The 26317-nt window shown below is 36.2% G+C and overlaps 1 protein-coding gene across 3 annotated transcripts in view; it reads left to right on the top strand.

Annotated features, from left to right (window-relative positions):
- tafa5l (TAFA chemokine like family member 5, like) overlaps positions 1-26317 on the top strand; it is a 103025-nt gene that overhangs the window by 55792 nt on the left and 20916 nt on the right. For all 3 annotated transcript variants that reach the window (XM_058388899.1, XM_058388898.1, XM_058388896.1), the window contains one exon: positions 16595-16722. In XM_058388899.1, coding sequence (XP_058244882.1) covers positions 16595-16722 — 128 coding nt within the window. The remainder of the gene's footprint in view (positions 1-16594; positions 16723-26317) is intronic.

Raw genomic sequence — 26317 nt, 5'->3', positions numbered from 1 at the left:
CGTGTTCCACACCATTTGGAACTTTTTGGCTTTCCACATTATATGACACACCTTTTATAATTAGCTCCACCTTCTCAGAAAATTCGGTACTTCTCAGAAATTCACTTCCATAGTCTGCCCTCTTTTTGCTTCCTGCTTTTCCTTCTTCTTTCTTTTTTTTTTTTTTTACTGGGAACCTTATTGGAGAGGTTTCCTTTAAAAGACTCCTTTATGACTCCTTCTATGTGTATCAGTTATCGTTTTGGGTTAACCCCAGTAAAACTTTAGATCTCCGCTGCTCTCAGAGTTCTGCAAGCTTGCACTTTATTGTGTTCATTGCACATAATTAAACAGATTGGCAGCATTTTATTAGTTGTACAAAAACTGGCAAGATCTGAAGTTCCATAGTACCAGATTATATGATCGCATATTTGGAACTAATTTAGAGCCATTTGATTTTAGTATTTTCGTTTGAATCGTATCCAGTTCTGTAGTACTATGATTGAAGATTCGAATACTTCCTTTATTTAAAAAGGATTTGGTTTAATCTATGTCCGGGAAAAGCAAATCCCTGGTGTAAATGCCTAGTGCAGGCATTAGCTTATGTATTGAGTTCAGACTTATAGGAATGTTTACCAACCAAAAGAAGACAAACGTGTTAAATAACCCCACATTTCTATCCTCAGTGCCCCATGGCTGCCAGCTAATATGCTAAGTCGATCTTCATTCATACTGCAATGTCAACATGTCAATTAAAGCAATGTGGCAGAAGAGTCTGAAATTTTAAACCAATCAGTTTGACTTAGCATGTAACTGACAAGAAAAATCAGGAACAGATGACATGCGGACATGTTGGCAGTTACTGAAACAAAATCATGGCAGTGGTACAACCAGTGAATGTTAACCAGCGCTGAACTGCACAACATGGAGTGCACAACACTGTATTTTGGCATAGAGCTCAGTGTATGTCCGATAAGACGTGAGTCTCCACAGTAATGTAGCGAAGGTTCTATGCTAGCTCCTGGAAGACTGTGAGATCAAATCACGAAAGCAGAAAGCCATCGTTATACCCCTGAGCCTCGTAATTACAAAATTCTGTCCTTAGATTAGTCTCGTTTGTAAGTAATGTTGGATAAAAGCATGTACAAATATAAAATGTGCTATTAATGTGAATTTGTTCAATCATATAAATCACTGCATTCAAATCACTGATCCTGAGAATGATCAGAAAATCATCAGAGCATGGAATTAAACTTTTACTAATTGTATAGCGGGCTTGTTCTATGAGAGAATGTATTCCATCCGTAATGCTTGCACCCTATTCATTTTTGCTCTAATATTTATGAGAAGAAATTGCTCACATGCTCCAAATGTACAGCGCATGCTAGTTTCTGAATTCTCTAATCTGATTGGTCAGGGGGTGTTGATTTGATTTTCCAACACTCATTCGAATATATTATTATTTCTATAGTAACAGCAGGGACTTTTATGGTGGACATGCCATGAAATCTAAAGCTAATAACAAGAATTAAGTGTTGACATGGTGAAGTTTTCTGTAAGGAGATGTATATTTAACATTTAAGAAAGGAGTCTCCAGATCAGTGGAGATCTGGTTTCCTAGCAACATAAAAACCTTTTTTTTTTCCTTTTTAACTTAAAAAAAAAAAAAGACACAATCCTCCATTGACCCTTCTAGTAAATAAGCTTGTATGCGGTCCTTTAGTAAATCATGGTCCTTGTTTCTCATTTTTGCCTTATAATCTAGAGGAAAGCTGTTTCTATCTGAAAGTAAGGCACTAAAGTGAGAACTTTTCCAATATTCTTTTTTTCTTCCTCTCAGCAAATGCGCTATATATTAGACACCAGTCCTACCTGCTGTATTTAGTCTGCAGTGTGATGCAACGATGTGTTTGTCACCTTGTTTATTAGAAACGAGTTTGCCTCTTTTTTTTTTGTGGCTTTAATTCTACATGCAGAAGATCCCGCGGAAAATCCATTTGCATATCATGAAAGCAAAAAATAAAGGCATTTTGAATTTTCAGACCAAATCATGGCAAGACATCAAGGCAATTGGGATTCGGCAGCTTCTCTCCAGTAGCTTGAATTGTAGCATCAATTTGTAGGCAATAGCAGCTCTGTTTCGGAGTAGGAGCTTTGTACATAATTCAGTGCAAATGACTTACTGGCCAGGATGGAGCTAATATTGCCATCATCACAGGGCCACAAATGTGTTTGCTAATAGCCTCACCGGTCAGAGGGGAAAATCTGAGTGATGATTATGCGACTGTACTGAGCAAGAGCCAGAATTTAGATGCTGTCAGTACTTGAAAATCTGATTCCATCTCCAGTCGAGTCTCTGCTGAAATCGTAGGCGATCCAGATGGATTTGCAGAACTTCCAGACAGGAACCCAGGCTTCACGCTGACTTCTACGAAATAGCACGGAACACCGAGAGCTCAGTTTTCCAAACCGTGATCCATATCTCCCTCATAACCGTGCAGCTTTTAGAGCTCTAAATATATTCTTCATCTCGTAGCTGCACTTCAGAAATATGTGAATCTGTAACCATTCATACCGACAGACTGAGTCACTATTATTTTCTACTATTTATTACTCCCTAGACCTTTACATTTTATTAAACTCATTAGTTAATGCTCGGTAAATAAAAACATATTCAGAAAGGAAATGGGTTAGGAAATGTGAAATTATGTTTAGTCATTTAACCAAAAGACTATGATAATATTTTTGATGCCAGTGCAACAGAATATAATTGGGTGTCAGCTTTGAATAAAAGATTCTAACGATGAGAAATTACAGGTTCCTGCGAAGGCCTGGCCTTTTCTTCCGGCCTTTTGGACTGCTTTAGTCTTTTTCTCTATTGCTCTTTTTTACTCACTTTCTTAAATCAGACTATACTCAGTATTTTTCCTCTATACACTATGTATTTGACTGAGGAGTGCTTGTATTGTACTTGATTGCTTGAAGGGTAGAAATTTAATTTGAATTAAAAAAAGAAATAATAATAATAATAATAATAATAATAATAATAATAATATAACTCCCAAGAAATCTCATTGAACCTATCAGTTCATTCAAACCATAGAAACTGCGTGTTTTAACCCTTCTATTATCCTTGGGGTCAATCTGACCCCATTCACAGTATAATGTATCTAAATATAAATATATGTTTGACATTTTTTTCACTTCATATTGAACGAGTTTACTAAAATGTTCCTGTTGTGCACAAAATATTGCTCAGCGTTGTTTTACGTAATATGTGACTCGGCATACTAATGTCTGTTTAGCTTAATTACTTGTTACTTCTAATAATTCCCAGGAGCTGCTCACGACTTGTGTATTTTACACAGCCTGTGTTTTCTCTCTCACGTCACTTCAGTTTTGTTTATCTAACACATATTTAGGCTGTCAAGAGTCGAGTCAAGGAGCTTTTATTGTTATTTCGAACATATATAGCTAATGCAGTACATAGTGAAATGAAACAACGTTCCTCCAGGAACCTGGTGCTACATAAAGACACGACAGGACTATAGACTAAAAAGTAAAATGTGTGCAAATTTGTGCACAGTGCAAGATAAGAGACAGTATAAGACTCCACATGACAGATATATAAAATAGCAGTGATCAGTATGCAGTCTGTGTGGCTCTTGGTGCAAATGAAGATGCTTGGCTTGTAAACATATGTAGACATATGACTGTGGCAGTTTACAGCAACATTAAAATGTGAAGTGCAAAACAAGGGAGCAGCTTTACAGAAATCCAGATGTAGATTTGTGTTAGACTCCTGGTCAGAAGGTTGTGAGTTTGAATACTAAGTCCACCAAGCTGTCACTGCTGGGCCCTTGAGCAAGGCCCTTAACCCTCATTAGCTCAGTTGTATAAAAAACAATGAGATAAAATATAAGTCGCTCTGAATAAGGGCGTCTGCCAAATGCCAGAAATGTAATGCAAATTAAGATCCTTTCTGACCAATCCAGAGGTGTGAGTGGTAAAGAAACTCTTTTAGATGATGCCAGGAAGAAATGCAATTCAATTTTATTTGTACAGCGCCTTTAACAATGGACATTGTCTCAAGCAGCTTTACAGAACATAAGAAACATAGTACAAAAGTCCAAGATTAACGTTAGACATCATCCCTAGTTATCAAGCCTGAGGCAACTGTGGCAAGGAAAAACTCTCTCTTATATGGTAAGAGGAAGAAACCTTGAAAGGAACCAGACTCAAAAGGGAACCTCATCCTCATTTGGGTGACACCGACAGACTGTGTTTTATGTAAATTATTATAAACACCGGAGAGTGTGATTATGAACAATGTCCTCTCTAAAGTCATTTACAGTCAGTTGAAGTTCTTGAAGACTCATCCTCTTCCATTATACTGATGGTGTGAATTTGAATTGCTTTGATTGCTCACCAACACCAGTGTACTTTAAATACCGTCACGGTGTAGTGTGTGCTGGACGGCTGGACAGAATGAGCATTGTAGTCTTTATAATGACAGCAGCAGTGTTTAGTCTTTAACGGCTTTACACTATTGAGCGGTGAGACTATCCAGTGAAGAAGTGGTATTCCATGCAGGAAAAAAAGATAAAGTACAGAAGCTCCAAGCAGATGTTGAGCATCAGGATGAATCAGACAGGTCTGGAGGATGAAAGGAACTAGACTAGTAGCCATGTGTCAGGATCAAGCACTGGCATCACATCAGGTATTAGAAGTTCACATACTGTACACAGAAAGAGAGCGAGAGAGAGAGAGAGAGTTTTCATTTTTCAGGATTTTTTTATAAAATGATTTTAAAAAAGAATAGAATGTTGACTTATATTTAATTGATTCGATTTGTTTCACCGGACAAAGTCTAGAAATCAAATATTCATGAAGAAAATATGAAAAAATAAATGCCCACTGCAGTGCATTTCAGCTTGAACAGAGTTGACCTGGAAGTACAGTACGTCATTACGTATGCGCTTTTTTCTGTATGCGCTTTTATTATTCTGCTTTCATAAAAAGATATAAAAAAAAATAGGCTGAATATATGCAGAAATCTTGATCTTGATTTCTTGAAATGTTCTGATAAATAAGTTGCAGCAGTGGGAAAATCCTGCCAATTATTTTTTTCAGCCACCTTTCAGTCGTCCTCTTGTTTTTAAAAAAACATGTAGTGATCCGAATCAGGAGTACATCAGGTCCTAAACAGCAATTTTTGATCTGCTTTTCTGACTACCAGCTAACCATTAATTCCTGAAACACATCTGAGTCGTTCCAGATCTTTCATTATGTTTAGCCTTAAAATGAATCAGAAGTGATGAAATACAGTTTAAGGAGAAACATGTATTTTGTAAAAAATAAATAAATAAATAAATAAAATATTATTATTTTGTTATTTTTATTTATTTATTTAGTTAGAGAAATACTTTATATTCAAATTCTATTTTCTGGTTAAGAATTCAATTGAAATTTATTCAGGAAATTCTATTAAGTAGGTGTTAATACCTAGACTTAGTGGCATACAGGCATCTTCACTTCATGCATCAGTGTCAAATATTTGAAATATCTGATATCTGCACACCTTCCACTTAGTCTCAAGCTCTCAACTCTTCATTTTAGTTTCACAACATTATTAATAATCATAGTGTTTTATTACATTTCAACTGAAGTGGCTTGTCCACTATGGAAGAATTTGAGTCACGCAGCCTCTCTTGGTTTTTCTCTATCCCTCTCCCTCTTTAAATGGGTGAGCCTTTGTTCAGTTAGACAAGTGTAGTGTTTCAATAATGCAGCTCCTTTTAACTCCTTGCTAAGGACGTTAGCGTCTTTTTGCAACGCCAAGACCAGCGTAATTAACTAAGAGACTGGTATAATTACAGCTGGGGGAAATTGGTTTTTATTGGCTTTTGCTGCTGTGTTCATGCTTCATTAGTGGAAGGCCATTAAGGCCTGTTGCTCATGCAGTCTCCTTTTAACGAACGAACGCACACACACACACACACACACACAATTGTTCTGCAGTGTAGCAATGAGGAAAAAACTCATTCAGTCTATGCAATTTGTTCGTCTGTTCATCTGCTTGTGTCTGCTCATCCATCCGTCCATTCATTCATCTATTTTTTCCCATCATTTCCTGCGTGCATGAGAGTTTTTAGGTAAGGGCTTAGCAGGTGGTGCCAAGGGACAGATGGCAGGCTGGGTCTCAGGATTTAGGAAGACAGGATTCTCAGCAGTAGGGGGCTTTCAGATCAGAGAGAAGGAGAAAGATGGCTCATGTGCTGCATTTAAGCAGCCACTGGGAAGCAAGGAATCTCTGAGCAGTCGTGTGTCAGCACAGTGATGAGTCACATCCCTCTGTGGCCTCCTGAGATCTTATCCGTTGTTCCACGGAAACGCTTATTGCTCTGGCAGTGTATCAGTGGGTGGCCCGCTCTCCTCTCTGGAGCTTTTTGTACTGCTGTTCTCGCATCCCTGAATGCATGTTGGGACTTTTTGTTTGCCTGCCCTATATACAGTAAGCACCAAACTGGGAGAATTCCTTAAACAGGGACATTTTGTGCCACCTACAAGCAGCTAACGATGCCAGAGGCTTGTGGCTTCCCATGAGGCAGCCTGCACGGTGCTCGGCATGTTGGTGCATCTGTATAAACATCCACACACCTGCACTAAACAAATGCAAAATGAACTGATTAAATCTTTTGCCACATATAAAAATAGGCACCATACAACATATACTGTATGTATAGTAAAATGGCATGATACATATAGATGGTTACACTTTTTTAATAATCCTGCACCCAGCTCTTTCACAAAATTGATAATTCTGATGATTCGTTGCAGATATTCTGATCGTGTCCCTTGGCACAGATATAATTTGTAACTGCTGCAATATTTTTTTCCAATAAACCCAGTTTGTTAATTTCCACCAAATGCAAATAATTTCCTGTTTTCTTTTTAATAAACACAGGAAATAGACTATTAAATTTCAAACACAACATGTAATCATTGTGCTTAAAAAAAAAAAAAAAAAACGGCGAAATGAATCTAGAACCCTTTTTCTCTTGGGGGAACTTAAACTATATAGAGCCTTATAACAGAGAGCTTTCCCATCAGAGAAACTTCAGATTAAATCCCCTTTAGGAAGCTAGGGACTCTTAGCTAATCAAACAACCCTTGAGGATTTTTTAAGAGCAGAGGCTATAAAAAATAAAGCTCTGTAGCTTTATAGTAAATGCGTGTCTGTCCCTTTGAAATGATATGAAAACATCATCACCTGCTTGCTAGCTAGCTAATACAAGCTAATCTGACTTGATTCCTGAGAGAATTTAAACTCCCAATGGGTGTTAAAATCTTAACTAGTAAACATAGGCAACTATAGCTAACATCAGCTAATCTGACAGGACCTAAGAGAATTTTGTGAACTCATTATGAGCATTAATCATTAATGCTAGTATGAGCTAAAAGAGTGAGAGAGAGAGAGAGAGAGATTTTCTGAAGGGATGTTTATGGATGTTTACAATCTTTTACATTACTAAAGTTTGCCAACTTGTAAACATGAGCATTTTCTTTGCTGTGGCTTCTGAAAGAGTTTTTAAAGTAAAAGGTTTATATTCTTCGCTAAAGCGAGTCAGTAATATAGAACCCAACATGATTTCTGAGAGGATTTTTAAGTCATATTAAGTGACATAAGTTATCCTGTCAGGATTTCTATAAGAATTTTTAAATCCTGCTCAGAAATGTCTATAAAGATCAGTGGTAGCTAGGATGAACATGAGCTAACTCGACAGAATAGGATCTTTAATTGTTACTGATAAAGCTAGTCCGCTAGCTAGAATGAGTTAATCGAATATGATTTCAGAGAGGATTTTTAAGTCGTAGTCATAAACGTTTAGATGTTAAACATGTATTCCTGTGAGAAAAAAATGTTTTAAATGTTTAACTCATATTCAAAAATGTTTATAATCCTCAATGGTAAACATAGTCAGCTAGCTATCATAAGCTAACCTGACAGGATTTCTGAGAGGAGTTTTTAACATAATGAATTACTTTTTTTTTTTTTTTTATCACTAGCTTACATGATACAACCTGACATGATTAATGAGAGGATATTTACATATTTATAATCTTCACTGCTGAAGATAACCTAGCAGAGATGTGCTCTTTCTGATATATGACAGATTTGATCTTTATGTTTATTTCTGAGGGGAATTTTAACATCATAATTACATTTTTCTGTAATAAATGTATACAATATTAACAGTCAGCTTGCTGACCTGACAAGATTAATGAGAGGATATTTACATATTTACATGTTTACACGCTTCACTGTTAAAGCTAGCCTAGCAGACGTGTGCTAACCTGGAATATGATATTTGTGTTATATAACAGATTTGATCTTTGTGTTTCTTGTCTTTCACTGTTAAATATAGATAGATAGCTGAAATAATTTGGCTGGCAGTTTCACACGGTTATGCTGCCCTGTGCTCAGACAGACACTCCATATTCACGTACAAATTTTTATCAACCTAAACACCGAAGGTTGGCAATGCTAACACAATATATCAGTTGGCATGTCTGTTAGGAAATTCTTCCAGCAATAAATCTAAAGTTCCATATGTAAGAAATATAAACGTGTCTGTCAGTACAAATGTAGGACAAACAAAATGTGGTGACAAACACTAGAGGTATCTGCTGCGGAGTCCAGCAACATGCTGTGCGGTCTCTGACTGAGCATTTGTATACTGTATATCCCAGCCAAAGAGATTTGCATGTTTCGAAGGTAATTTAGGCCTAAAGCATCCAGAAATATCCACTGCCGTCTACGTTGGCTTGAAACCACTGATCTGCTCTCCCTGGGTGGCCTAGATGGAGATGTATTTTGGTCCTAAACATATTCAAGGCATATTTTGTACAATGAGCTAATTAGGTTGATCGAATATTTACATCATCTCTGAAACAGACCTAAATGCAGAACAATGTAGACTGCTGAGACTCTCTTTGGGGATTATAATTTCAAAGCTAAAATGTGTTTAAAGCAGAAGATGGGAGATAATTTTGTCTCTATTGGTCATAAATATCTTGTTTGAAATGCAGGCAGAAGCTGTAAGAGTGTATCTGGTGTGGGAAGGTGTCCAGGGAAGCTCGTGCTAACTGTCTGAAATGGCAGAGACACTACCATCTGTCTTCATTTGGCCATGGATTTCCCAGTGTTGCTGTGCTTTGGATTCAGCTGGAGCTCAGCAGAAATGACGTTTGTGCTGATGGAGTTTGGGGTAGGGGGAGATTAAGGCTGGAGGTCTCAGGCCTCTCTCTTTCTCCCTCTCTCTCTTTTATTTCTTTTTCTTTTATTCCTCTCTGTTTTCAGAATAAATGAAGCAGCAAGAAGCCAAGATGCTTTCCCCGGACACAAATTAGACTAAAAAATGATAGCCAGTGGAGAACAGGCTTTTACTGTGTAGATTCCTCCAAGGCCAAGATTAATTTCTGCCAAGTTTTCCATGGATGGCCTCTACAAGCCCAGTTTAAAAACATAAATGATTAAAATGTACTTTGAACAGCACTTCCATAAGATTTCATACTTTCCAAAGCATAGAGAACAATGCTTAGCTTAATTCTGTATACTTATTAGCATATTTTTCTTAGTCTATTTAGAATTTTTTTGTCCACTACAGTTGTTTCTGCAAAAATCTTTTGGGTGGCAATCCCCAAGGTGGTGTTCAAAAACCGTTTGTAAGTGAACTTCTGCCAGCCTTGAACACTCCAAGCTGTTTACAGACTGTCCATCAAACAAACAGACGACAGGGTAGTGAATACATAGTAGTAGTAATAGATCAAATTGCCTCATACATACCTTATACATCCCTACTGGCTGAGGAGATCGTAAAAGCATATGCGTTTCCCAGATTGTGAGCGTGCTTTGACCTGACCTTTTCTTTTGCAAGACTGCAGAAGGAGCATAAAAATTACACACTGCATCTGTCCATCTGTCTTCTAGTCACTTTTTCTGCAACTTTTTGGACCAACACTTGGTCCCTTTTCCAAATTGAAAGCCATGTAGCCTTGATTTTAGATTAATGTTTGCTTCTAGAAAACTGGGATTTTCCTGCTTTGAAATACCCTTTTCCATTATTTACACAATTTAATATTTTCATTTGTCATGTGCACAGTTGTATACAGTATACTGTAGGAAATATGCAATATGCAGTATGAAAATCTGACCTTCTCTGCTAGACTGTGCATATAAATAAACTAAATTTAAGAACTACGGTGAAAAAAAGAAACAATAGAAATACGATGTAGGTACAGAATAAATAGAATGAGATTACTGAAATGAAATGTTACTGTTCAATCACAATGTGCCGACATTACCGAAGAGAAAGTGATCTATTTAACAATACATCAGTAACACGATTCTCAAACTGTTTGAGGTCATTAAAAATGAAGGCTCACTCTAATCCAATGCCTGATTAGCATCTGTGTGGATAACAATCTCCCAAACAGCCTTGAAAAGCACCCAAAAGTGTTGTTTAGTTAATGATTCATTCATTTAAAAAGCCAATGTAGGATGTTGGCGATGATAATTCAGCATTAATACGACTCACTCACAAAGCATGGAACTGTGCAGCTTCTTGTAGTTGGTGATTTTAAAATATATTACTGACAAATAGGAATTTGTGAAAATTGATACTGTTATATATGTTATAGTTATGGTGCTGCGATATTAAAATAACATATACAACATTAGGTGCATTCAACATTCAACTTAGCAGTTGAATGTTAAGGGCCTTGCTCAAGGGCCCAGCAGTGGCAGCTTGCCAGTTCTGGGATTTAAAATCATAATCTTTCTCTCAGTATTCCAACATCTTAACCACAGAGCTACCAATGATTTGCAACACTTAGAAATTGAGCAACATTCTAAGTGGAAATTACTCAAATTGGATTTCCCCCCCAGTTCCCACTTGGTCATGAATGCAGCGTAAGCCTCGGCCAAATTACACAGCCAAAACTGATATCGCTCCCGTAATTCCTCTCTCTGCATCAGTGCTGGTTTTTTTTGTATGTTTGTTTATTTTCCACTAGGCCTGATTCAACCCAGGGGCTTGATAATGAGCTGATGAATTTGAGAATCAGCTGGCTAAGGAGGGATAAACTTATCAGTGCATGGGTGTTTATCAGGTGTGTGGCCTTGGCAGTTCTCTGTATCCTGGTGTCTAGTGTTAAAATTCTACAGAGTTAAAATTTCCTCCACTAGCACATGGATTCTTATAACCCAGAGTTAATTTGACAACTTTAATTTTATCGTGGTTGAGCGGAAACAAAGTATTCATGGCCGCCAAGACATATTCATCACACGGAACCTCTTCACGGTCTGAACGCAGTCATGTCTATGAATTCATTAAGTAAAGGATGAAACACAACAACCTCTTAACATGCTGTTACTAAAAAATAAATCAACTTTGGTTTGGTCCTTTCAGTGAAAAACACCACCGTGTTGTTGTCTAATTCCCTTCAACTCCTCCTCCCTCCTCCTTTTTATGGATTAAATAATGACCAATTTTAATTGTATTTGTTCATAGTATCACTTATGCTATAACAGGTATGATTGAATATTCTATTTTTCTTTTATTATGACAAAAAATGAGCATCATGTTACCAAGACACTAACAAGAACCTCCTCTGACCTCAAGACTTTCTCAATAAAAAGTTCTATCTCACCTCAGACTCCTTCCTAAAATGCTCAATAAACACTTCACAGAAACCTTGCCAACAATTAGGCACAGTTGTTAACAATTTTTAGTGTTTTTTGATACAAGTATCTGTGTTAGCTGCACCTGAAGAACGAATAATGTAGCATATTAAACATAAACCTGCGATTGCAGCCAGATTCCTATCCTAGGCACGCTGTTGTGGAAAATTATCGCCCTCTGACCAATCGGAATTGAGCTCTCTGGTATAAATGACGTTAAATAACATTGGCATTGTTTTGCTTTGCTTTGTTTTCTTTCATTACCGAGCGGTTGTATTTGTGCTTTTTTTTTTTGTTTACTGTCCCGCCGAGAAAAGGTTGTTTATCTGAAGCTGGCTGCATCTGATAGCTCTTCTTTCCCGTGGGTTTGCTGAGCTTGGCCTGCTCCTTACATCTTTGTTCTGCGTTGGTTTAAAAACATGCTGCTTCATTTCGGCTTCCCTGCTTACTAAACAAAACAAAAGTGTATGTGGCAGCGAGATCACGCTTATAGATATGACAACCCTGGATGAAAGGGTGTACCGTGTATGTGGATCAATATACGGCTTGTAATGCTCTTTGGGGAAGATAAAACATACAAAAAAACCTCAGCAGACGGCAGGGGAAGCTTTGTCATGACTTGTTAAATTTTACAATGTAAATCTTTGTCGATGTAGATGATGAATGCTGATCTTGAATGCAGTGGATAACTGTACAGAATGTGTTTTGGAGCAGTCTGGTAAAGAACATATTATAAGCCTACAAAAGAGAGTTGTTAAAAAGCTTAAAGATTCTCAATGGCCTCTTTAATTGAGTGGATTCATAGAAGATGTCTCTTTTTAACCCTTTCTCACAATTCACTGATAATACATTCTGCCAGGAAGAATAGAAATCGGACATCAGTATGAACAAATGAATTACTTATTTGCCGCAAATGTGTTAAATGATTAATCAGGACACTGTTGGGTGTCTGTGTCTAGAGTATCGTGACTCTGTGTTTAGCAGGGCAATGGGTGGTGAGGAGGGGAGGGGAGGGGTGTGAGCCACTACTGTCGAGTGTAACATCATACTTAAATTCAATGCTGAACACGTGCACCCCCAAAAACAAGCCTCTGGTTAAAGGAGTTTCTTTTAAATGAGCTTGAAAAAGAGCCTAAATGCTCGCTCATTTATAACCATGAGGAGGGAGTAAGGATTAAACTGCGAAGGAATGTCAGTACCAGCGGCTGTATAGAACTTGTATTTACTGTTTAATGAAAAGGAAATATAGAGGAAGAACAAGTATGGGGCTCACCTGAGCAGTCATTAATGACTTGTTTGTTTCATTGGGGTGGGGATATGATGTGAAACAGAGGAGAAATTTCCTTAGTCTTTCATAACAAAAATACACAAAAGTTCGTTGACTCTTATAAGTCCGACAGTGAAAAAAAAAAGAAAATTCTCATATTCACGGTTTGGGCAATATTGAAGAGACTCAACCCAACCAGAGTGGTAATGCATATTCCTGGAAGATGACGAAAGTGTATTTTTTCCGGAAAAGATTCTTTTTCCCCAAATACAATGAGGAGAAGGCTCCAAGAGGCGAGAAGGATCATAGCTGGTGGATCTGATTTGCAGAAGAATGAATATGAGTCACCCATTCTCCAAATCTACAATCAGATGCCACCTCGAAGCCAAGAAACCATTTGGAAGACATGCCAGAAGAGAAGCGTTTGCACTCATTCAAGCCTTTTGCACATCTAGATGCTGTCGGCTAGAACAAGGTGCTGTTCAAATGAGACAGAATATAAAGCATTTTGGAAACAAACACTCAAGTTTGGTGTCAAAAAGAAGGATGGTTATACAGAAAAAGCCTAATCCATGCTATTACTGTAAGTACGGTGGAGGATCTGTGATGATTTGGAACTGTTTTTCTTTCAAAAGCCATGGGAATCTTGTTAGAATAGATGGCATTGCAGGACTCCCTGAAGTGCCAGGAGATTTTCAACGAAAATCTGTCCGCCTCAGTTTTCAGCTCGTGGAGAGTGATCCAAAATATATGTCCAAATGGTTCAGTGACCACAGAGTCAAGTGTTGGCTATCATAATCCCCTGATATAATCCTCATTATAACATGTGGGGTGAGCTAAAGAACAGAGTCCACGAGACAGGGTCTAGGACTCTGGAGTTTTGAAAAGACACTGTATTAAAGGGTGTTTCCAATTCCTTACTCTTAATTCTCATCAAGCTTTATAGGAGAAGACTTGTTAAAAATCGAGACTGCACAAAATACAAGTGTGGCACTTCAACACAGTTTTATTTTCTTCAATCAAAGGTTCAATTTCTCTCATATTTTCAGCTCAAGATTAAAATCATGACCAATTTTTTAATACCTATTTTTACCAAGGGTGCCAATAATTCTGGAGCTAACCGTATTTAATTATGATTAGGCCTGTTTGTGTTATTGTGTAATCGAAGGGCTGGATGCTGCATCTATAAACTGCTAATACACATGTTTTGGGTGCTCGTTGCCATGTGCTACATTACCCACAATCCTGTTTGGCTGATACACTAGCAGCATTAGTGGGATATTTATCCCTCGTACCATCTGAGCCATGCAGCAGAGCTTTAATTCTTTCCTTTGCCTCATTCTGTCCCCTCCTTAAAGAGAACAGCTTCCAAAGCTTCAACTTCAATGCTAATAATGCCAATAAAAAGCAGTTTGTAGATCACATGACTAGCTAAACTACGTCTTTGTTGTAGCATAATGGTGCTGCATTGCATGTTGGAACTTTGAGTCCAATATTTGCATTTGCTGAAAATCTTTGATACAGAAGCTAAAAGAACAGCAAGACCTGCTTGTTATCCCTTATTCATTCAATTTTATTTCTCCTATTAAACATTACTGTAATATTCTCATGTGACGTCTGGTGCAGAGCAGAACCGATAACTTCACACAGGAATAACAAAAATATAGCGCCAACTCGTACATCCGTGTCAGAATCACTCAACACAACACAACACAAGTCCTGCTGTTTCAAGAGCAGTACAGTATTCTGATGGACAGAGACAGGCAGACAGACAGACAGACAGACAGACAGATCGATAGATAGATAGATAGATAGATAGATAGATAGATAGATAGATAGATAGATAGATAGATAGATAGATAGATAGATAGATAGATTCTGATTCATTTTAATTCTGAGATAAACAGACAGACAGACAGACAGACAGACAGATCGATAGATAGATAGATAGATAGATAGATAGATAGATAGATAGATAGATAGATAGATAGATAGATAGATAGATAGATAGATTAGGATTCATTTTAATTCTGAGATGATGGACAGATAGATAGATAGATAGATAGATAGATAGATAGATAGATAGATAGATAGATAGATAGATAGATAGATAGATAGATAGATAGATAGATTCTGATTCATTTTAATTCTGAGATAAACAGACAGACAGACAGATCGATAGATAGATAGATAGATAGATAGATAGATAGATAGATAGATAGATAGATAGATAGATAGATAGATAGATTCTGATTCATTTTAATTCTGAGATAAACAGACAGACAGACAGACAGACAGACAGATCGATAGATCGATAGATAGATAGATAGATAGATAGATAGATAGATAGATAGATAGATAGATAGATAGATAGATAGATAGATAGATAGATAGATTAGGATTCATTTTAATTCTGAGATGATGGACAGACAGATAGATAGATAGATAGATAGATAGATAGATAGATAGATAGATAGATAGATAGATAGATAGATAGATAGATTCTGATTCATTTTAATTCTGAGATAAACAGACAGACAGACAGATCGATAGATAGATAGATAGATAGATAGATAGATAGATAGATAGATAGATAGATAGATAGATAGATAGATAGATAGATAGATAGATAGATAGATAGATTAGGATTCATTTTAATTCTGAGATGATGGACAGATAGATAGATAGATAGATAGATAGATAGATAGATAGATAGATAGATAGATAGATAGATGGATGGATGGATGGATGGATGGATGGATGGATGGATGGATGGATAGATAGATAGATAGATAGATAGATAGATAGATAGATAGATAGATAGATAGTGTCAGGAACAGCTGGACAGTTCCCTGCCAGGCCCAGAGAGGGCGCTGGCAGGTGAACCTTGGAAGCCTGCTTCTTTGTGTGTCTTTTGTTACGCTCTTCCTATTGTTCCTATCCTGATTGTCACCTGTATCCCATTAGCCCTAATGTCTACCCCTATAAATAGGGATCCTTGTGTTTGTGTCCTTGTCCATGATTGTTATCTGTACCGTGGTTTCTGTTGGGCTTTTGTTTGCTAGGTTCCACGTCCAAGCTAAGGTCTAGGTTTTGTTTTGTTTAGTTAACCACGCCATGTCTTGTGTTACGTTTGTTTCCCTATGTCGCGTCTTAAATGTAATAAAAGCAGTGCTTCGCTGAATCCTGCGCATGGGTCTCATTACACCGTGTGCTGGCGTGCGCACACACACCACGGGCGTCTGGGGTCGAGCCCCGCATAGGGCGGGGGTCCCAGACGTTACAGATAGATAGATTAGGATTCATTTTAATTCTGAGATGATGAACAGACAGACAGACAGACAGACAGATAGATAGATAGATAGATAGATAGATAGATAGATACCCCCCCACACACACACACACCCATACTAATACTCAGCAGTTCCAACCCATATAAGTTGAAATAAAACCTATGCATTGTCTATAAGGCACAGCAGGGTTGGTAGTACCATGCCATGGGTTGTATTTCCATGTGTCACACACATCTTGTGTCATTCTGTCAGAGGCAGAAACATAGAGCAGGCCTCTGAGATGTGACCTTCTGTTTTTTTTGTGTGCAGCACGGATAGTGAAAAGCAGGCAGTGGTGTGAGATGACCCCGTGTTCAGAGGGAGAAATCTGCGGCCTGCTGTTCAATCACTCTGGCTGGACCTGCACCAAGGGAGGAGGACGAATAAAAACCGTCACGGTAAGAGATTTCACTGTCATGATTATGATGATGTGTCACTTAAACATGAAAAACGAAATCGGTGACAGGAATACGGTATGTGAGCAGAACCAGTGGAGTCTTAACAGATTTAATTTAACATTATGAAGCTTGAAATAATAGTAATAAATATATATGATAAAAGGAATTTAATAATAAAGTGAATAAAATAAAAAATGTACTAAAAATTAAAAGGTGAAAAATTAAAATATATAGTGCTACATTTATTTCTTTAATTCATTTTTTTATTTTCTTTAGGGGTTTTTTTTGGCTTATTTTGAAGTGACTTTTTACAAAAAAAAAGTCAATAAAATATCTAGATGACCTAATTATTTAAATGTGCTTAACTGGATTAAAAATGAATTTAAAAAAATAAAAATGAAAATAAATTAAAAAAAAAAAATATATATATATATATATATATATAAATAATTAAATAAATAGTAGAATAAATAAGTAAATAAATAAATAATATATAAATAAATAATACAAGACAATGGGTTTGTTTATTTATTTATTTTACTTTTTTTATATGATAAAATTGTAAATACAATAAAATATTTTTATTTTTATTAATTTAGAATTTATAGAATTTATATAATTCTACTAATATACTGCATTAACCAACACCTTTTTATATTAATCTGTCCATATCCTTATACTTTAATTGTAGTGTATCCCAAATGGCTTGGGCTGTGTGTGTGTGTGTGTGTGTGTGTGTGTGTGTACATTTCTGTTTAAATGAAAGATGATCTGAGGTCAGTATAAATGTTTCCATTGGCTCAGCAATACATTAACACCATCCTGTGATTTTACGACAGATATTTAGACAAAATTGCTGTTTCCAGTGTGTAGTGTACAGAAATATGTGCTGAGGTCATGCACCCAGAGACACATACATGCACACGCACACACTCAGAGAGAGGGAGAGAGAGAGAGAGAGAGAGAGAGACAGAACGCTGATCATGGCCTAGATTTTTTTCTCCTTGGTTTATTTCAGTCTACACAGCTTCAAATGATGGTGTGTGTGTGTGTGTGTGTGTGTGCGTGCGTGTGCGCATTCAAGTGTAAATGTGCATGTATGATTATGTACCCGTTAATTAGTACGCATGTTTTTTAGCCATGTGTGCATATGTATATAATGTTATACATCCATCACTGGCCGTTACAGTATAGCGGATGTGTTTCTGACTACGTGAGCGTCTGAATTTGTAATTATGCTAGTATAAAAAAGCAGCTGCAACATTAGTCATAAATTAATCATGACTGTAATTATGCATTAATCACACTAATTATGCATTCACAGTGTTGGTACTGTGTGTCTGACTCTCTATGATCCACTAAAAAGCAAAGAGCACTTTAACAGCACAACGTTTTTTTTGCTCTCAGACGTTCCCTAGCTAGATCATCTGGAGGTGGACGGAAATCATACGGTAAACAATGCCACTGTCATGGCGGTATTTAGCTTTCTAACAACCAGTAGGTCATATTGAATTTGATGTTTATACAGGAATTGTTCTTCCTCCTTTTCTGTTTTTTTCTTATATTTATATTTTGATATTGTTGATCGTTTCATTCTGTCTTCTCTCTCTCTGGCTGCCAATCAAAGCAAGATCTGAGGCAGAAATAACTGTGATTGGTCAATAACCACAACCAATAAAAACAGGAGAAAATGCTTTCGTTTTCAAAATACGTTTTATAAAATGGATTGGAAAAAATTGGAAATTTTTTAGCATTGTCCTGAAAATGTGTCAAGTGTTGTCGTGATGTTTCCTTTCCATGGCTAACTAACTAACAGTTAACTAAGAACAGTTAGTTCTTACACATTTTGCTCATAAATCTGATCATCTTTACCAATTCTGAAGCCTAAATACAGTCGCCAGAAGATGCTAATAAATGAAGTAAAAAAAAAATGCTAAAATGCTAATAAACAAACTTCATAGCGATCACATGACTGCAGCATGGACTGCTAAGCTTCCGACAACTATTTCAAGCTTCTTTTTTTAAATAACAAACAACGCATTGGAGTTGGAAGCAAGAGCGTGAGGATGAACACGTTTTAATTTTTTTTTTTATTTAAATGTTTTTAAGAAACTTGGAACTAGTACTAATACAGAACATCCACAGGAAGGAAATTATATTAAATTATAATTTAATACACATATTCACATACAGAGGAAAACATTATACCTCAGTGCTGATACCAATAAAATGATCAATAATAATAATAACAATAAGAAGAAATGTTTTCAGGAATTTTTCACTTTTTATGTTTTTCATCAGTCTAAGAGGTTTAAGAAAGTCATCAATTTAAATTAAGAAATATAAAAAAAATGTATAAGGAGAATTTTTGCTTATGAATAAAACATTTTCCAAACAAAATTTTAAAAGAAATTCAGTGTAATTCACAGACGTATTAGTTCATTTAGAGTAACAGATTATAGCTTTTTGTATACGTAGAATTATTTCGTTTATATTTAATTTATATTTATTTCTCTTGTAATCTGAAGTAGTCTCTGGCAAAAGAATTTCCTTCAGGATTAACAATGTTCTATCTTATCTTATCTTATCTTATCTGATCTTATCTTATCTGATCGTATCTTATCTTCATATTTAAATACATCACTGTACCATATTCAGATCAAGTCACTGTATTCAGATACTGCCTTCTCCATTTTTAATATATTTCTATGTCTATTGCTATTTTCCCACCACTAGAAGTTCTATTTTCACTTTATCTTATTTGTGTTTTAGTTTTATCCCTTTACCTTATTTGTTATTCTTTTTATCTTAGTGCTACTTGGCTCTATTTATTTATATAAAGGGCAGTCATTCACTACAAATTGTATAACTGTGTATGTGACAAATACAATATGAATTGAACTGATCGTGAAGAATCCAGGTGCTTACCTTGCCTATATGAAGATATATTCAATCCTTTTAACAATGGACATTGTCTGAAAGCAGCTTTACAGAAGTATAGAAACATATAATAAAAATGATAAAGTATAAGTAGTAGTTAAGCTACTATTTATCCCTAACATTCATCAGATATAAACTCTTCCAAACCTTTTTTTCACATTGAAAACATAAACGAATCTGTGTTTCATCTTTATTCTCAGAAAATCAGCAAGATCTGTCAACGAGGCGGTAGTAGATTTATTCCCGTTCGGCGTGATGATGTTTAACGTCCCTGACAACCTCTGTAGTCTCATTCAGCCACTTGTTAGCAACCGTCTCTTTCAAGATACATAAAGCTTAAAAAGAATCACAAGTGGGTGTTACTCGGGTATTTTATGTTGTAGAATAAACCATGGAAATATATTGAGCTTGTGTTAACCACAGACCTTATTTCAGGCATTTAACAAGAAAATAATAATAATAACATTCAAAAAAGCCATGGACTTCAGGACGAAATGGAAGTGCTGAAAAAAGTGGAGGATTCATTTCTACAGCAAAGCCTAAAAACACACTTTTTCCTTAATGGTGGAATTTACATATATAGCACTTAACGGCTACATTGACATTTTTAGAATTTTTTAACTGAAAGTATTTCTCTATAAAGTGGTCTGAACCCGTATTCAATCATTATGATTATCACCATTACGCCTGCTCTGATTTACATTTCCCTCAAACTGTAATCACCGCAGATCGGCTCTGCTAGCCGTTCACATAAAAAAGGTGCAGGAGCTCGGCTCCTATAATCTCCCCCTAATTTAACCCCTGAGTAGGAGTGCATTAAATATTTAAATACTCATCACAGGAACGAATCTGCGAGAATTAAAAGCTCTCTAAAGACGATATTCGGGGAGCAGTAACAATAAATAACCTGAAACAAGCCATCGAAGACAAACTTGCATAATAAAGCATGCATAATAACATTCTGCTTAAAAGAATCATGGAAGGTATCGCCTCGCAAGGATGATTTCAGAGATATGAGGATTTTAAAGATAGGTTATATTCATAAAATTGGACATGAACTGCCTGCTTAACCACTAGAGAAAGAGGACATCTGTCTCCGAGCACTAGCCCACTAGCCACAGCTTTCAGTGTAGAGCACTGGCAAATGTGAGAGGATCTTAAATATTATTTATATGAAAGAAAGAAAGAAGTGTGCAAATTAAGTATTCATGCAAGTATACAGAAAAAATATTTGCAGTATGTAAAACACACTAAAAATGCACACAGAAGGTTTGTATACTTGAAAAGGAAGTATGGGAAATAAATATACCTACTAAAATAGAAACATGCCAATAAACATGCATACTAAGCAATAAATATATAGGAGAATAACATATACAAAGTGTGCAAAATTAGGATGCATGCTAAAGATGAGTATGAATAAAAGTATTCAAAGTGACCAAAGTAAGGAAATTTGATAAAATGAAGTATGGAAAATTGCATAATGAAGGAAGTATGGGAAATAAATATGCCTACTAAAAAAAGAAGTATGCCAATAAACATGCATACTAAGCAATAAATATATAGGAGAATAACATATACAAAGTGTGCAAAATTAGGATGCATGCTAAAGATGAGTATGAATAAAAGTATTCAAAGTGTCCAAAGTAAGGAAACTTGATAAAATGAAGTATGGAAAATTGCATAATGAAGCAAGTATGGAAAATAAATAATCATACTAAAAAAAGTATAATAAATATACTGTACATACTAAGCAAAAGAATATATGAATATATGCAATGAGTAGAATTAATACACATACTTAAGATAAGTATGAATGAAAGTAGTATGGAAAAGGAATATGCATATATGCATACTATGAAGCAAGTGTGGGAAAAAAATATGCTTACTAAAAAAGAAGTATGCCAATAAACATGCATATTAAGCACATGCAAAGTGTGGAAAATTATATGCATACTAAAGATAAGTATGAATAAAATTATACAAAAGTGTCTAAAGTAAGTATAAATGTGTCAGGTATTTAAGCATACTTTAAAAAGAAGTATGGAAAAGAAAAATGCATACTATGAAGCAAGTATGGAAAATAAATAATCATACACAAAAAGAAGTGTGCCAATAAACAATAAAATGGATACATGGACATATGCAAAAATTAGTATGCATACTAAAGATAAGTATGAATAAAAGTATACAAAGTGTCCAAAGTAAGTAGAAAAATGTCAAATAGTTAAGCATACTTTAAAAAAAAGAAGTATGGAAAATAAGTATGCATACTAGATAGCAAGTATGGAAAAATAAATATGCAATATTTATTTAAAACACCTATACTAAGCACAAGTACATATGAATGTATGCAAAGTGCTCAAAATTAGTATGTAAAATTAGTACACTAATGATAAATATGAATCAGTATGGAAAAAGAAGTAAATGCATACTAAAAAAGAAGTATGCAAATAAAAATGCAAAAATGAAATATAAATAGTTAGCATGAGTACATATGAATGTATGCAAAGTGTGCAAAATTAGTATGCATACTAAAAAATAAGTATGAACTGAAGCATGCAGAAGAAAGCGTACAGGTTTTCATGCTTTTAAAAGAATGCGCAAAATAAATATGTATAATAAAATTAACTGCCCATTAAAGTGTCCAAACTAAGTATGCATACTAAAATAAGTTCTTTAAGTGTGCTTATGAAAGAAAGAAATCTGCATACAAATGAAAGTGTGCGAAATTAATATGCATACTTTTCCACAATTTTAAGATGAGTATGTATGTAAAGTGTAGAAAGTGTCTGACTCTGCTCACCAAAGTGTCCAAAAATAAGTATGCATACTGAAATAAGTTTGCATGGTTATAAAATAATTAAATCTGGATACAAATGAAAGTGTGCAAAATGAGTAGGCGTCACTTTCCTATTGTAGAAAGTCTCCAATAAAAGTATGCACATAAAAAAGTAATTAAGTAGGCATGCGGCAGAAAATAGTATGCATGAAAGTGTACAGTGTGTAGGCGCAGTCCAGTATCTATCTATCACAGTGTTTGTGTGAATGATCATGTTACTAATCACGCTGCTCTCATACCAGCAGTGTTTGTGTTTGTGTACACCTGTGTATGTCAGTATACCGTGTGTGTGTGTGTGTGTGTGTGTGCACGCACGTTTGCTTCTTTCTTTCTAGTGCGCAGGTGGTCTGTTGTAAGTATCGTCTGTTTCAGCATCACTTTCTGTGTGTGTGTGTGTGTGTGTGTGTGTGTGTGTGTGTGGTTACAGTGTACATTAGCCAGCAGCATCACATCTCACCGCCTGTGGCAGCTGCCTGAGATTTCATGCTCATGTTTCCTACATCACATAATCAAGCCTGACAGCACAGAGCAATGTGGCTGTAGATGTGTATGTGTGTGTGTGTGTGTGTGTGTGTGTGTAGATGTGTGTGTATAGATGCGTGTGCTCATGTATAAGATGTGCACTTTTACGATTATTGACTCTATGATCTTGGTGCGTGCATATGTGTGTGTGTGTGAGAGAGAGACAGAGAGAGAGAGAGATAGAGAGAGAGCATATTCGTGGCTCTTTCTTCTTTTCTGCATGTAATGGCAGTCTCTGGAGCTGTCATGTTGTCATTGTAGATTTGTTGTTGTGAGGTTATGAGAGCAGAAGATTTGTGGTAGTGTTATTGCTGGGTGGAGCTCACACGGTGTAATGAAGGGTGGAAGAGCATTACCCTGAGGTGCAGTAAGGCATACATGCCGGTCCTTCTCATTCTCCAGAGAGAGCCCCTGTTTTTATCGCCTTTATTTAAAAACTCATTCAGACTGCTGGTATTTCAGTATTTTATATATAGTATACATTGTTTGTTTTCATTCTCATAATCCCACGTAGATGAAACCGTCCGGCGCTGCAGGATTCTATTTCATTTTTTATCTGGTTTGGGTTACTGCTGTTGCTATGATGTAGCTCCGCCCCCTGACAACGTTAGCTTTTGGTGAAATTGATGGATTTATATAGAGTGCTACCCCGAAGATAGCATCATCCTGATTCCATCAACAGAAAAGCAATAGGATATTTTTTTCCATCGGCTTTTGGATTTCTGCAGAAATTAAGATCAGCAAAAGTTTACGATTTGAACTTTTATGAAGCCAAAATACAATCAGCAGAAGGACAAAGCTACAGTTGAACTATTAACCAACTACATCGTGATCACATGAGCTTTTCGATGTTTATTGATTTCAATATTTATCCCTGATATAAAGGATCCACTGTGCTCTTCTTCTGGATGAATCTGCATGAATGAAAAGTTTTATAATTTAATATTTTATCATTTTTTTATATATATAATTTTTTTCTTACTTTCTTTTACTATATGTATTGTTATTTAGTTTATTATTATTTGTATTGTGCAATATTTTTTATTTATTTATTTTCTTTTATAATTTTTACATAATTTCTTTTCATTTACTGTATTTTTGATTCTATTTATTTCTATCTTTAGGTTAAAAACCTGTATGTTAAATGTCTGTTGAACTGCTTTCACAATTGAATTTCCCCACTGTGGGATCAGTAAAGTTCTATCTTATCTTATCTTATCTTATCTTATCTTATCTTATCTTATCTTATCTTATCTTATCTTATCTTATCTTATCTTATCTTATCTTATCTTATCTTATCTTATCTTATCTTATCTTATCTTATTGTTCCTTGTCATCATGATTACCCATTTTTAAGAAATGTAAAAGCTTTAAAAATCATGATTCTGGTATTACTGATGTGTTTTTTTTCTTTACATCCAAGAATAAAATGTGAAAATATCTTGACCTTGTGTTAACCAAGAACCCTTTCCAAAAAAAAAAAGCCATTGACTTCAGGATGATGGAACTGAAAGTGCTTAAAAAAAAAAAAGTGAACTAATTTCTGGGTTTTGGGGGACTCATTCCTGCAGCACCGGATTGGATTTCAGCTGAAGACCGTGGTTTGTGATGTTAGTGTGCAGTGTGATATTAGAGCGATACCGTATGTTACTTCAGCGAGAGATAAAACACAACAGGGGGAGCACTGTTACAGGAAAATAATCAACAGCGGAAATAGCGCGGAAGTCGATTATGTTCCAGCATTAGCATAACATAATGTGATTAATTCTAGCATTAATTACAAACCTTGCAGCCAGACCTGCTGTCAGAGCTGCTGTTATCGTAAATCACCCGCTTCTGAGTCGAGGTTGGATCAGGTGCTGTGGTGTGAAGTATAATAGATTATAACAGAGGTATGTATATTTTGCTCACGCCTGAGGGTGGGTGAAAATTCTTAAAGTTCACGACAGAAGTTAAAGATATTAGTAACAGGATAATCCTGGAAATAAGCTGGCAGAAGCTGTAAAGTGTTTTAGAGTTTGTGGGAATAAACAAGTGTTTACCATAAATTTACATTTGGTGTGTAAGTGTGTGTGATTTTAATCCAGAACATGGAACCAGAATGTAAAAGACGGGAAGTCTCTGAAATGCAAATGTATCCAGGAGATGACAAGACCCCCTTCTTTGTGTGTGTGTGTGTGTGTGTGTGTGTGTTTAGCAAGTATTATATAAATGTATTTGTTGCTTCTACATTGCGATGTGTGTGTGTGTGTGACTGTTATGTAAAGATGGCTAAGGCTCAGATGCACCACAGTGAGACATGCCCTCTGTAGCAGCTGGAGCACAAAGCACCCCACGCTGCATGTAATGGGCAACAATCCAAAAAAGTGTGTACATGGATTTTATTGCATGCTCCATGTGAGTGTGTGTGTGTGTGTGTGTGTGTGTGTGGTTTGCGCGTGCTCAGTTTTGCACACTCCTGCACCTGCAACCTTTCTAAATCCGGCCCTCCCTCAGGGTATGTGTTAGGAGAGAGGGGAGACAGAGCCAGGTTCTGACCCTCTAATGGAGTTAGCATATGCAGGATGCTGAAGCTCGGCCAGACATTAATATAGATCACCCACCAGGGCCCCAAACACACGGTGCCATTTGTCTTCACTAGTGAACTGCTGAAAGGTTCAAATTTGCTGTATTCTCCCGAGCCGGGTACGGCGGCACCACACGTGCTGGAGAGGCGGTGAAGGAATGCAGGCAGCTCACGCCTGTTCCAGCACAATGCTCATAGCCCATACTGATCAGAGTTAAAGAACTAACAAGGTCTTTGCTTTAAATCTCACGCTCTGTTCACTACTTAGCAACAGATGTTGCATTGACCCGAGCATCGCTTTAGAGTTTACAGCAATGCACCTGTAGGGTGTGTTTTAAATCAGACAGTCGATTCCGTTTCCTCAGAATTATTATGCAGTGTTTATGCATGTTGACATATAAAATCCTCTCCCATGGGTGAACATTGTGCTATTGGTGTGTGTGTGTGTATGTTGCGTGCACATGTTTCTAGAGCGCAGGTGGTATTTATGTATGTCAGCATAAAAAACATGTATGTTGGTATATAAAATCCATTCCCATGGGTGAACATTGTCCTGTGTGCATGCGCACGTGTGTGTGTGTGTGTGTGTTAGGAGTTTAGCTAGGAGTTTAAATAAGAGACCATGGCTGCTATCGCATTTTTTTTTTCAAATTTAGTTGTTTGTTTATTTATTTATTCATTTATTCATTCATTTATTCTTCCATTTATTTATTTATTTATTTATT

The sequence above is a fragment of the Hemibagrus wyckioides genome, linkage group LG05 (assembly GCF_019097595.1).
Source record: "Hemibagrus wyckioides isolate EC202008001 linkage group LG05, SWU_Hwy_1.0, whole genome shotgun sequence".
Classification (NCBI taxonomy): Eukaryota; Metazoa; Chordata; class Actinopteri; order Siluriformes; family Bagridae; genus Hemibagrus; species Hemibagrus wyckioides.
This window is presented reverse-complemented; position numbering and strand designations above follow the sequence as displayed.